We start from the raw sequence: 14,842 nt of genomic DNA on the forward strand, positions 1-14,842 counted from the left end.
CATGTGTCAAGTTCGCGTCACAGTTTCGATGAACAGCACAAGCGAGGCTGAATTTGCAATTCTACTCAAACTAAACCTATAGAAGGTAAGAATAAAGATATGGTCTAAATATTAAAAGCATCTTCCGATTCCAGCCCAAGTTCAACAGTAATACGAAACAGTAGTTCACGTGATCCGTTTTACAGTCCATGGTAGGCAAAGTAAAGTGACGCTGCTTAGCAAATCGCTGTGTGTGAACGGAAAATAACGAAAATACAATAGGCCTACATGATACTGTTTTCCCTTTGAGATCCACAGACAAACCCCCTTCACCGAACATTAGATTAATGTAATCATATTTGAACACACTTGACCACAAGCTATTTGAAAAACGTCAATCATTTTCTCTTCCCATACCGGCGTGTTTTCATCGAGGCCTCCTCGCGTTGTTGGTGATGTGGTCTCCCTTTGACATTCATGGGCTCCAGGTCTCATCTGAATGATTGAATGCCGGCGTTTGCCGTGCTAAATTGCGTCGTTTCAATCCGGGAGAGAGTTCCCTCCGGATTCCGCGCGGGTCCCGATGGGCCAGAGCCTTCGAGAAGAACAGCATGTTGTACATCCACATAAAACGGAAAAAATATGAGAGGTACTCTCCTCTTTATGACACAGAAATTAATCTGTCACTGGAGCTCGAAGTAAATCTCAGGCCTGCTTTGCAAAATACTGTTTTAACCCCCTTTACTCTGTATTTTATCTTTTATTGGCAATAAACATAAAACAGCACAAAGGGGTAATGTCCTCATCAATATTATCTCAAAATGATAATAAATTTTAAGGCTTATAAACTTTAGAAGGAATTTTCGTCCTCTAGTGATCTGAATGTAGATCTTCTATAGTTGTCTGAAAAAGTTATCTGAATAACATTTTTATAGCCTAATATTATTGTAAGAGAATTGCACTCATTCCTTACACTTCTATTATATGAAAATAATTTATTATTTTCCCCCAAATTATTATAGGCTACTTATTTGCATAATTTCAGTGTTTATAAAGCTATCTTTTAAGCATTTTTTTATTATTTTCTTTTCATTTTTATTTTTTGGTTAAAAAAAGCATTATGTATCTTTAAAAGTATACATTTTTATGTATTATGGCATTTCAAGCATGCATTTTTATATATTATGGCATAAAAAGTCACAAAATTAAAATTTAATGCTATTAAATATTTAAACACATAATATTTTTATTAACACAGCAGCTAAAAATGCACCCATTTGTGCAACAATAATAATCCGGTATTGTTTTTAAATAATTTTAAATATTTTGTAACTAATTTTAAAATTAGATGATATAATTATAATGGGATGAAGGCCACTATACAAAACAAAATGGTAACACTTAACAATAAGGTTGCATTTGTTAACATTAGTTAGTATAATAGTTAACATGAACTAAAAATGAAAAATTATTCTAAAATATTTATTAATCTTAAACATTTAACCTATAAATACATTATTAAAATCGAAAGTTGGATTGATTATTTAATGGACTTGAGCTATACTATATTTGAAAAATGACACACACACACACACACACACACACACACATATATAAATATATATATATATATATATATATATATATATATATATATATATATATATATATATATATATTTATTTTTTTTTTTTTTTTCGTTAATTATAATGTTTGTTAATTATTTTTGCCTCTATGCAGTAGCTAAAATTGCATCCCTTTCTATTTGTAGGAAACAACATCCATGTGAAAAGCTGTCCAGTTCAAGATCTCCAAGCGGCTGTGCGGAGAGAGGTGAGAGATATCTAGGCCCTTTATTCATTTTATTTCCCATCTTACTCCGAACGTTTCTCTCTCATTAGGTTTCTCTCTCTATAAAGGAACGAGGCCTGCTGGGGCCGTTAGAAATGCATTGTCAACTCTTCAGCGGATCTCACCCTCAGAGACCACAAACTAAACAGGGGAAAGATGTAGTGGAGGAACCTCTTTCTGGTATGCTAATCAAGTTAGCTGGAGGTTAAATTAACATTTTTAATTAAAAAATTAGCACCAAACAAACACAGCAAAACACACTAATGATTAAAACATCTAAATAAAGCCTCCTCGCCAAAGAATGAACAGGAGAAGGCAGCGTGAAAACAGTTTTATTGCTCCCATAAAGCACGTCTAGAGAGGAAATTCACATCTAAATGACATTGAGTCGTTGGCCGATTATGTAGTGAAATGAATGGACTGGCTGAGGCGTGTCAATATGTTGTGGGTGATTATCATGGAAATGATTGGGTGTTAAAATACGACGCTGGATTCCCTCAAGTATCCAGTCAGGGAAAGTGTTTTGTAATTAAACCCTTTATGTGGTGATATGTAATTCATGTATGTAAAGCATATTTAAATTTGATTCCAAGCAGAATCTCAAACAGCAGGAAAATACTCTTTCTTTTCTAAGTTACTACTTTTTAATTTCTTTTAAAACTAAAGGGATAAAATATGTTAATTTCATTGGAGATCAAATATTAAGTATTTGTTATTGAATGAAAAATAATAATTAAAAAGGCAGTTGCAAACATCAAAGTAATCCCACAGCAAGTGGTAGATGTTTTCTGGCTTTCAGCCACACAAACGCACCCTGTGGCTCTATCGCTCTCTAGTGGAAATACATAATAAATGCAACCCACTACTTGCAGCTGATTTACAACTTACAAAATGCCTAAAAAGTATTTGGGTTTGTAAGATGGAGGTTTACCAACTTTTTGATGCCAAATTCGAGCAAATTGTAGTGATTCCCATGCAACGGACCTCTTTCCTAAAATACAAAGGCAGCGAAAGCAGATTCATTTATAGTGTTTGAAAAAAAAAATATTGTTATAATATAAAGACAATGTTCTTTAAATATGTTTACAGTACTAAAGACAAAAAATTAATACATTATTTGAAATAATTTTATAATATATAAAAATAATTCATAAGTAGCATTTATTTGTGTAGTGTTTGTGTAGCATTTTTCCTTTTTACATTTTTTAATCAAAAATTTTCAACTGATCTCCTAGTACACCTTGCTCTTTAAAAATGTGTAATATGTGTATATAAAATTTTACAAGACATATTAAATTGTTCATTCATGTCCAAATGTAGTGTCCAAATAATTCTTTGTACCTAAATCTCATATAAATGCAAATAAAAAAGTCCAACATATGACTGTTACTTTAGAAGACAAAAAAGAGGCAGAAATTAATGTTTTGTTTTATTTCTTAGAATAGAAAAAAGGGGTACATCTGTCTGTTCAGAAAAGTACAAGTGTATTCTTTGTGCGAGAAATTAAATGCGCTAATATCAGTCCACTTTATTGCTGATTCAGTTTACAGTGGCTAAATGGCACATTTGGATCTTCCATACACTCTTAAAAATATAGGTTCTTTATTGGCCTTAATGGTTCCTTGAAGAAGCTTATTATCCCTGGATCCTTTCCATTCCACAAAACGTTCTTCATAGTGGAAAAAGAAAAATAATGGTTCTTTTAAGAAGTGTTCACTGAAAGGTTCTTTGGGGAACCAAAAACCTTTATTTTTAAGAGTGTAGTTCATGTTGCAATCCTTCTTAATGGAAAACACATGGTTAATTCCAGTCTAAGCGAGTGCATGTTTATTAGATGCCTGTCTCTAAAGCTGCAGCAGGGTAGGGACTATATTCAAGGCCAGGCACAGGAGATCTATGTCTGGACCTGCGCAGAGCTTGAGTCTTTCTCGCAGTCCTTCTCAGACTCTGTTGGTATGGTTGACTTAATCGTCTCCACCGCACAGGCTCAGCAGGGCCTTCTGGTAGTCTCCCTTTGTGTGCTCCTGAGAAAATTAAACACAGATACAAAGCAATACATATTTAGAGGCTCCTCAATATCTAATCCCATAGGATTGGTGTTCTATGAAAGCTTGTTTCTGCCATAGAATAAAAAAAAAAAAAAAAAAAAAAAATAATAATAATAATAATAATAAATAAATAAAATAAAATAAAAAAAGGTAATTGGAACTTTTTATATAACAAATTCAGATTTTTGTGAAAAAAACTCTAAATTGCAAGTTTTAAAGTCAGAATTGCGAGATATAAAGATGCAATTCTGAGAAATAAAGTCGAAATTGCAAGTTAGAAAGTTGGAATTGTGAGATACATTATGAACTCATAATTCTGAGAAATAAGGTCGCAATTGCAAGTTATAAAGGGCGCAATAAATAAAGAAAAATGTCAGAAACGTGAGATATAAACTCACAGTTGCGAGAAAAAAGTTAGAATTTTGAGATATAAACTTGCAATTCCAAGAAAAAGTCAGAATAGCAAGAGATAAACTCGCAATTGTGAGAAAAGTCAGAACCGAGATAAACTTGCAATTATGAGGTAAAAAAGTCAGTATCGTGACATATAAACTTGTAATTGCGAGAAAAAGTCAGAATAGCAAAATATAAATTCACAATTGTGAGAAAAAAATCAGAATTGTGAAATATAAACTCGCAATTGCGAGAAAAGTCAGAACCGAGATAAACTTGCAATTATGAGGTAAAAAAAGTCAGTATCGTGAGATATAAACTTGTAATTGCGAGAAAAAGTCAGAATAGCAAAATATAAATTCGCCATTGTGAGAAAAGTCAGAATCGCAAGATATAACTTGTAATTGTGAGAAAAAAAGTCAGAATTGCCAGATATAAACTTGCAATTGCAAGAAAAAAGTCAGAACCGAGATATAACTTTTTTCTCATAATTGCAAGTTTAAGTGCAAGATATAAACTTGTAATTGCGAGAAAATTCAGAACAGAGATAAACTCGCAATTATGAGAAAAAAGTCAGAACCAAGATAAACTCGCAATTATGAGGAAAAAGTTATAAGTGCGAGATATAAACTTGCAATTGCGAGAAAATTCAGAACCGAGATAAACTCAAAATTGTGAGAAAAAAGTCAGAAATACAAGATATAAATTTGCAATGTGAGAAAAAAATCTGAATTGCCAGATATAAACTTGCAATTGCGAGAAAAAATTGAAAACCAAGATAAACTCGCAATTATGAGAAAAAAGTCTGAATTGTGAGATATTACTCGTAATTGCGAGAAAAAAGTCAGAATTGCCGAATATAAACTTGCAATCGCGAGAAAAAAGTCAGAACCGAGATAAACTCGTAATTGAGAAATAAAGTCAGAATTGAGAGATATAAATTCGCAATTGTGAGAAAAAAAGTCAGAATTGCCAGATATAAACTTGCAATGGCAAGAAAAAAGTCAGAACCAAGATAAACTTGCAATTATGAGAAAAAGTCAGAGCTGAGATAAACTCGCAAATATGAAAAATAAACTCATAATTGCAAGAAAAAGTCAGAATTGTGAGATATAAACTTATAATTACAAAAAGAAAGAAAGATCTCACAATTCTGGCTTTATTTTTTTAGAATTGCAACTTTATTTCTCAGAATTGTGAGATATAAAGTCGCAATTACCTTTTTAATTTTTTTTATTCAGTGGCAGAAACAAGCTTCCATAGTTTTCCACCTTGGTATATAGTAATTGGAAAACAGTATTACAGGAACGTACAGCTATGGTCTGGAACAGAGACTTTCCGTGGTGGGCCTTGAACTCTTGTCTGATCTTCTTGAGGTCCACCTCGCATCTGGACACCATGATCCGGGTCAGCACCTTTTCCTTCGCTCCTTTGCTCTAAAAGACACAAATACGCAACATTAAAAGAGTAACACACCGCCTGATGCAATTCTACTGCAAGACATCTGAAACACCCGCAGATACATTACAGATGAACTTTTTAATACTTTCTTCCAAGCCCATGAAAGAATAAAAAGTGTTTGTAGATGAAACGTATTTTACCTTCATGGCGTCTTGAAGTCTGTTGGCGAAATACAGCTGTTTGTTTTCAAAACACTGAACTAAGGAACAGAAGATGTGGAAATTAGATTCAGCTGCTGGGTTAATAGTAGCTTTCTGACTCATAAAAAAAGTTTGGATTCAACTTGAACTTAAAGCCTTTTATAAAGACTTTTGTGGCTTTTAGTCAAAGTCTTAGTTTTAAGGTAATCTACACTACCGTTCAAAAGTCTGGGGCCAGTAAGATTTAACATTTTGAAGGAAATGATTAATTTTCTTTTCTTTTTTAGAGCTACTTTACAGTAGAATTAAACATTGTTTGCATCACTGAATCATTATTTTCCTGTTATCACTGTAAAGCTGCTTTGAAAGAATCTGTATTGTATAAAGCACTATAAAAATAAAGGTGACTTGACTTTAAATATACTGACACAGAAAACACTTAAATTGTAGTAATATTTCATAAGATTTCTGTATTTTTGATCAAACAGTCTTGTTGAGCATTAGTGACTAAATGTAAACAATTGCAAACCCCAAACGTTTGAATGCTAGTGTGTATGCTAAAGTTGAACAAATTTAACATATATAGACGCATTTAAAATTAACTTTGTCTTCCTGCAAAATGGACTGAAAAGTTTGATGATTAAGAAAGAGAATGTCCCTCCTCCAGAATTAAATACCACCTCCATTTGACTAGCATTAGCAAGTAGCTTATGCGTGCTTTTGCTTTTGGTTTCACTAATGCTCATACTTCATTTCCTGTTCTAACCATAATTTATTGAAACAAGTGATTGGAACTGATTTATTTTTAAAGTGTCTTAATTGCTCGATTCAAGGTTAAAGGCTAGCTATACAAAAACAGATGAGCACTTTGCTATATCCCGCTATATAACTTCCTGTTTCAACAGGATATACATCAGCACTGGAAGGAAAACTGAGCTTCATTGGGTCTTCAAAGTAAAGTCTCACCCAAGGTAAGGAAGGACTTCTCCAGATCTCCTTTCACCTCTTTGCGGATGCTCTCCTGCATGTCATAGGGGCTGTAGCTCTTGTATCTGTCAAACACTGCAAAAAGAAACACGAAATTCAAATTAATTGTATGTGTGCTGTTATCTTATGGGATGCAAAAAGGGGTTTAAAAGGCTCTCGAACCTTTCTGGAGGTGAGGAACGCTTCTCTCAGACATGATGGAGATCCAGCACTTTACATCAGTGCCTTTCCGTTTGACTCCTGCCTCATACAGGGCCTACACAGAATACAAATATAGCAATATTTAAAATAAATGGAAATAAATAGTAAATTGATAAATATATAATTTCTATAAATCAACAATTTATATATAATGTATTCTAAAAAAAATTATTTATTATTCATTAAATGTATTTTATTTAAAAAAATGTAAGGTTAAATATTAATATTGTGTATTATTTATATATATATATATATATATATATATATATATATATATATATATATATATATATATATATATATATATATATACAGCTATGGAAAAAATTAAGAGACCACTTAACATTGATTTCTTAACTTGGAGTGGTCTCTTAATTTTTTCCATAGCTGTATATATAGTTAAACTGAAGTTTAGTATTAAGGATTGCAGTATTTTATATTAAATACTTTTTCTCTAATATATGCTTGATTTCCAAATATTAAATCCACATATTTAATCATTTTATGTTTCAATTAAATGCTGAGAGATAAACCACAAGAACTTACTCTGGCATCTTCATCGATTTTCTGGTAGTCAACGACGGAGCTGGGCTCATCTCTCTTGGTCTGATGTTGGTTTGAGAAATTACAAATGATATGTCAAACAGAAATTCTCAGGATCTTAATTCAGACTCTTAAATGGTTCCACATACTATTTGAAGGACACGAAAAAAGTTTAGCTCACCTCAACCAGAGCCAGCAGGAGTTTAGCAAAGTCTCCTGAAGTATCTCCAGCCACATCCTTCTCCAGGTCCTTCTTGAACACTGTGATAAGGCACGCAGGTTTATATCACAACCACATGTTTCTAATAAGTGCACTTAAATACTCCCATACTCACATTCCTTGTAGACTTTCTTAATCTCCACAAGCTCAGCATTGCTTCGAGAGCAGACGATCTCAATCAGAGACTCTTCATCTGTTCCCAGACCCTGAAAACACAGATATGCTTTTGAGAACCTTGACAATGTAGATTTAACTCCCATTTCTTCTAAGCAATAAAAAAGTGTCTTTAAAGAGGCCATATTATGGCCTTTTTAAAAATCTTGATTGTTTTTGAGGTCTACTAGAATGTTTTCATGCTTGAATGTTCATAAATCACATTGTTTTCCATGTATTTGACATTGTTGCAGCACCTCTCTTCCCAGTCTGTCAGTAATGCTCTGTTTAGTTCCTATCTCTATGAAGCCCCTCATTCCAAAAAGTGCAATGTGCTCTGATTGGTCAGCTAGACCAGTGTGTTGTGTTTGGTCAACCGTTTTGTATGTCACACCCCTTACTATAACCATGAATTTCAACACACTACTAACTCAACTAGGCTTAGCCCCCCCATTTTTTTGCATATGTCTATGGCGGGAATTATTTTAATGAGTACAATACTGTACAATACGGAGTACAATATTGTGATGTGTACATTCCTGGAATTTGTCAAAGAACAAAAGTTTTGCGAGGGAACGCAACATTTTTAGGGGAACAAAACTTTTGCGAGGGAACGCAACATTTTTTGGGGAACAACTTTTGCGAGGGAATACAACATTTTCGGAGAACATAACACCTTTGCGAGGGAATGCAACATTTTTCGAGGGAACGCAACATTTTTTGGGGAAACAAAACTTTTGCGAGGGAGCACAAAATTATTCAGGGAAACAACTTTTTGCGAGGGAACGCAACATTTTTCGAAGAACATAAAACTTACACGAGGGAACGCAACATTTTTTGGGGAACAACTTTTGCGAGGGAATACAACATTTTTCGGAGAATGTAACACCTTTGCGAGGGTACGCAACATTTTTCAAGAACAGAAAACTTTTGCGAGGGAACAAAATTATTCAGGGAAACAACTTTTGCGAGGGAACGCAACATTTTTTGGGAAAACAAAACTTTAGCGAGGAAATACAACATTTTTCGGAGAACATAACACTTTTGCGAGGGAATGCAACATTTTGAGAGAACGCAACATTTTTCTGTGAAACAATACTTTTGCGAGGGAACCCAACATTTTTCGAAGAACATAAAACTTTTGCAAGGGAATGCAACATTTTTCGGAGAACATAACACTTTTGCAAGGGAATGCAACATAAATCGAGGGAACGCAACATTTTTCGGGGAAACAATACTTTTGCGAGGGAACCCAACATTTTTCAAGAACAGAAAACTTTTGCGAGGAACGCAACATTTTTTGGGGAAACAAAACTTTGCGAGGGAACGCAACATTTTTCAGGGGAACATGAAACTTTTGCAAGGAAACGCAACGTTTTTCAGGGAACGCAACATTTTTCAGGGAAAACATTTTTTGGGGAAACAATACTTTTGCGAGGGAATGCAACATTTTTCGGGGAAACAAAACTTTGCGAGGGAACGCAACATTTTTCAGGGAACAACTTCTGCGAGGGAACGCAAAATTTTTCGGGGAAACAAAACTTTTGCGAGGGAACAACATTTTTCGGGGAACATAACTTTTGCGAGGGAACTCAACATTTTTCAGGGGAACATGAAACTTTTGCAAGGAAACGCAACGTTTTTCAGGGAACGCAACATTTTTCGGGGAAACAATACGTTTGCGAGGGAATGCAACATTTTTCGGGGAAACAAAACTTTTGCAAGGGAACGCAACATTTTTCAGGGAACAACTTCTGCGAGGAAACGCAAAATTTTTCGGGGAAACAAAACTTTTGCGAGGGAACGCAACATTTTCCGGGGAACATAACTTTTGCAAGGGAACGCAACATTTTTCGGGCAACATAAAACGAGGGAACGCAACATTTTTCAGGGGAACATGAAACTTTTGTGAGAGAACAAAACATTTTTCGGGGAAACAAAACTTTTGCAAGGGAACGAAACATTTTTCGGTCAACATAAATCGAGGGAACGCAACATTTTTCGGGGGAACATGAAACTTTTGCGAGGGAACAACATTTTTCGGGGGAAACATAAAACTTTTGCGAGCGAAACCAGTTTCTTGTGGGAATGCAAAACTTTTGTGAGTGAAGGCAAAGTTTCTCAGGGGAACACGAAGGCATTGACATCATTTTTCCTCTCATCTCTTATATTCTTCCTTCACCATGTCCCTTTAGGGGCTCATACAAATAGCAATACACTCTAAAGAAAACTGAAAATGTAAAAAAAAAACAAAAAAACATAATAGGTCCTCTTTAATGTTCACCTTGATGGAGCCTTTGATTTCAGAGGCATCATACTGGGCTGTGCTCTTCATGAGGCCCAGGATGACAGTTTCCAGTGAGCCAGACAGCGCCCCCTTCAGGGCTGAGATCATATCCTGAAGAAATGTGAAGAGTGAGCATTATTATAAAAAAAAAATGGAAAAGGAAACATAAACACAGAAGTACATAAGGGGCTTTTGCATCGGAGGAACCTTTTCATAGTTCCTAGAACTACTGGCTGAAGTACCCGGATTTTACTTAATTAGTTTTCGGGGAACTATCCTAGTGGCTAGTTCCTAGAACTATTCGGTGCGAAAGCCCCTACGGTATATATACTGACCTTCTTGGCCCTCCTCTCATATGCAAATGCGATTTCTCGCCTTTGGTTATATGTCCGTTTGGTGAGAACATCAATTATGGTTTGCTCGTCCACCCCTAAAACAAACAATCAATCATATTTATTTTATTTTTTTTTAATCATAATGTAACTTAGCCATAAGAAAATATTATGTAAAACTAGACTTTTTTTTTGTAGTGATTTTAAAATGTTAATTAGACAGAATCAAATATATTGAATATATCATGTTAATGTTTAATTTTCATATTAGGGGCATAAAATGACACAAATTAAATTTGAAAAATGCTAATGTAATTAGCAAATCTGTTCTATTTGGATATTTTTGGAATGTTTGGTAAATTTAAAGCTGTTAATCAGACAAAATCATAATTTTCACATTTAGAACCTTAGTAGAATATTAGTTGAGAGTTTATAAAGCCACTGAATGGGAGGAATCTGGTTGCTGCAATCAGGCGTTGGCCTGAAAATGTTCCACATGCGGTTCAATCCCTTCCAGACAGGATGATGACTCACTTCTACCACTGCTGCCCATTGTGGCCAATTTTTACTTCATTACGGGGTATAGCACACAAAGAAAAAGGGCGGGTCAAGGCCCACAAACAAACATGAGTGTCTATTGTTTGTTTAAAGGCTCATCATCATCAAATTACAGGCTTGAACAAGATAGATGGCACAAATACATCTGTCCCTCTCACATGACCTCATCATGTTCCAGTAGAGGGCAGCGGTTACGCTCGCTTACCTTTGGTTTTGATAGCGGTCTCAATTCTGGTAGCATCCTTATCTGGATCAAAGTTGGGTGCTGGCACCACAGTAGGGTATGTGGGATCCCCCTAGGGTGGAACAATGTGGTAATGCCATAAATAGATGCTTTTTATTGATTTAAATTATATATATATATATATAACATTATCATGTGGAAAATTATGAAAGCTTGTTTCTGCCACAGAATAAAAAGAAATACAAAAAGGTATTTATATCTGATAATTACCTTTTATATTTTTTTATTCAGTGACAGAAACAAGCTTCCATAGAAAACAGACATCTTCACTATGGATAAAAAGGCTTGTATGAAAACTTACACCACCCAGTTGGAGAGTGAGCTGCCCTAAGAACTCAGAAACCAAAGCCATCCTGGACTTCCTGTGGAGAGCAGCCACACCTATTAATTTCCATGATATTTTGCTTTATGTGCTGTAAATTGAATTACCTTCTGGTTTACATTGATTTTCTGCAACCTAAAGTGTACAGAGAGCAGTCTTGATCTTGAGAGAAGGCTTTGAGTGTCCCATCACATGCTTTAGAGAGTTATGTAATGCTGAACAGCACAGAGGGCATGCCAGTTCACTGGGAGAACAGCACTTCATTGCCCCATCTTATGTTTAGAAAAACTTAGTCACTGCCAGAATGACCCATGAGTCATTAAACAAAGCTTTCCTAACAAAAAACATTATTTTGTTATATACCATCAAGAAAATAAACTGTGAGACGGAACTTTTTTTTAAATACAACAAGCTACACATAATGTGCAGCAGTTGCTAGGTAATCAGACAAAACGGCACCAGTAAATAGTCATTTTAAAAACCAGCATTTGGGAAATCCTAAGCAAACAGACACACCCATGAGAATACATGCTAGGAAAATTCTTTGAAGCAAGTGAGGCAGATCCATCTATTTCTCACAATGAAATAATGTTAATGTTTTAAGTGTTAATGATTTAACACAATGCTGTAACCTGAGAAGTCTTTTTTTATTATTTTGAGAAATCTGTTAATGTGCATGCAAAATTGCTAATGTTTAAAAAAAGGAGAAAAGTTTATCTTGAAATATATTGTACTTGTAACCTAACACATGTAGTTATTTATTTTGAAAATTGCCTTAATGAATACAGAAGTTTAAGAACTAAAGAAACAAGATTTGTACTTACTTCAGTGATCAACAGATCTCAGATGCTGTGCAGAACAATCCCAGCTATGAAGTGTGAGATGGGTGTGGTGGTTAAATACTAGAGGCGGTCCAGGAGTCTCGAGGTCTAGTCCTCAAATGAAGGTGGGCTCCACCCTGCTATGACACGCCCCTCTCACTCTGTCCAACTCATCATGGTCTAAAAAGAGGTGGAACCTCTCAGAGTATGAAAAGGAGGAGGAAACTGTGGCTTATCGTTTCTGATCTGAAGGAAAATTAAGGATGTGTTGGTAAACCATTTGTTAAGTGGTGACTTTTAAGTCTTAAAGGGATTCCTTTAAGTCACCACTTAAAAAATGTCACCACATCAAAAATGTTATTTACTCACCCTTGTGTAGTATCAAGCCTGACTTTCTTTTTCTTTGGTGACAAGCACTGCCAACTAAAAGCTAAAGTACTAAAATTACTAAAACTGAGAAATAAATTAGCTAAATAGAAATATAAAAAATAAAATAATAAAAATGATTTCAGATAACAACGTTTACATGACGACGATGTACTAAAAATGTTTTTCATGTACAGATGACAACATTGTCCGATTGATCCGGATCTGCGAACAATTAAAAACACTGTATTATTCATGCCAGGCCAGTAGGTGGCGATGTCACTTTGTAAAGAAAGACTACGTGTCTGTAATTCGCAGAAACAATAATGGTATAATTTTCAAAAACTTGTGCTTTGAAACACGTTTTCAAAAGTTTGCGTTTTCAGGCCCACAAAATGTCGCTGTTGTGTAAACGAACAGCCAAAATGCATAAAAAGTGCCGCGTAAACGCCTCTAAAACTTTACTCAAATGAAAATGAATTTAAACCAATTCTATAATAGTATATAAATAATACTAAAATAACCCTAGGTGGAACACAAAATAATCATATCATCACACAGTTGTTTAACACAGCATAAATTCATGTGCTTTAAAAATAATAATAAAAAAATCTTTAAAGCACAGTTGATTTTAAAGGCACAATATGTAATTTTTCGCCGCTAGAGGTTGCCTATTCAAAACAAAGGCGTAGCTTGATGACGCCGAGATTGAGCGACAAATCTTTGGAGATGTCGTTTTCACCTCAAAGCCGGTAGAAAACAATCTGACAGTATCCGGGCAGAAATCATGTTCATGGATTAGATTATTAACATTACTGTAGTATGAAGCAGAGCAGGACGAGTGCTGTGCGAGCTGAACGAGGCCGCTGGAGCGATGGATAATGAGAGACGAGCGACACAAGTATCGAGAGCAGCTGAACTTTTATTATCCCACAGTCGCCACTTCCGCTTCTTCTGGTCAAACGTATGTGGGCTAACGCAGCGCTGTTTATCATATTAGATACATTTGAGTGTGTTGAAAATTATGTTATAACGTTACTCTTTGCGTTTGCTCGGCAGCTGCTGTGAGACACTGTTACACACTGTAGATTGATATTAGAATATATTAATATTATCAAGAAAATGAGATTCAAACAATAAGACAAAACGTGTTGAGCTATATAACAATGGTTAGTTTTCTGTCGGTGAATGTATCCAAACAGTTGTTCCCTTGTCAAATAAAACATATATTAAAGCGTCTTTTGTGTTTCCATGGTTTCTACAAAATAAAACTGGAAATCGAGGGTAACATGGGTATGATTACATTGATAGGTGATGCACGGACACGGTCCGTGTCCTGGTTAAATTTGCTTATTTCTCTGGATTTAAACATTCTTGAAAACATCTGGGATAATGAAGTACACAAGTCAACTAAATATATAACATTGTTCTAGTGGTTTTTGGATATTTTAATCCAAAAATATTACATATTGTGCCTTTAAACAGTGCATTCATGTTTCACAGTCCATACAGTGAAAGTCCGATGTTGTTTAGTATTAAGTATAAAACAATAATTAAAGGTGCAGTATGTAATAATTTTGTCCGCTAGAGGCCTATTCAGAACAAATGTGTAGCTTGACGGCAAGTTTAAGAGCAGAAATCTTAGGACATGTGGTCTCCACCTCAACGGATGGTGCAAAAGAATAGGGATAGGACTCGGGAAGAAATCATGTTCATGGATGTGATTATTAACGTTACTGTAGTATGAAGCAGAGCAGGACCGAGTGTTGTGGGAGCTGAACGAGGCCGTTGGACCGATTGCGCAGACACGCCGCGAGACTTTTATTATGACACAGTCGCCGGCGCTGCTTCCGCTTCTCCGGTCATGAGTATGAGGTAACACAGCTCTGTTTATCATATTAGATACATTTGAGTGTGTTGAATATGTTAAAACATT

At 35.0% G+C, this 14,842-nt stretch overlaps 1 protein-coding gene across 1 annotated transcript; it reads right to left on the minus strand.

The window, feature by feature from the left end:
• Nucleotides 1–3,246: 3,246 nt before the first annotated feature.
• anxa2a (annexin A2a) lies at nt 3,247–12,640 on the minus strand. Its single transcript, XM_067379492.1, has 13 exons — nt 12,544–12,640; nt 11,699–11,759; nt 11,359–11,449; nt 10,599–10,693; nt 10,261–10,374; nt 7,939–8,029; nt 7,785–7,864; nt 7,607–7,666; nt 7,022–7,115; nt 6,839–6,934; nt 5,873–5,931; nt 5,585–5,707; nt 3,247–3,854 (listed from the first exon to the last, which is right to left on the minus strand). Exons 2-13 carry the CDS (start codon nt 11,747–11,749, stop codon nt 3,795–3,797), a joined length of 1,014 nt encoding a protein of 337 aa, XP_067235593.1. The 5' UTR covers nt 11,750–11,759; nt 12,544–12,640; the 3' UTR covers nt 3,247–3,794.
• Between the last annotated feature and the right edge of the window lie 2,202 nt (nt 12,641–14,842).

This window comes from Chanodichthys erythropterus, chromosome 24, assembly GCF_024489055.1.
Source record: "Chanodichthys erythropterus isolate Z2021 chromosome 24, ASM2448905v1, whole genome shotgun sequence".
NCBI classification, from domain to species: domain Eukaryota; kingdom Metazoa; phylum Chordata; class Actinopteri; order Cypriniformes; family Xenocyprididae; genus Chanodichthys; species Chanodichthys erythropterus.

Coding starts and splice junctions, on each gene's coding strand:
- anxa2a (XM_067379492.1), bottom strand. CDS start 11,749: ATGGCTTTGGTTTCTGAGTTCTTAGGGCAGCTCACTCTCCAACTGGGT. Junction 7,865..7,938: donor TAAGAAAGTCTACAAGGAAT/GTGAGTATGGGA, acceptor GCCTTATCACAG/TGTTCAAGAAGGACCTGGAG. Junction 5,932..6,838: donor GAAGTCCTTCCTTACCTTGG/GTGAGACTTTAC, acceptor TCTGTTCCTTAG/TTCAGTGTTTTGAAAACAAA.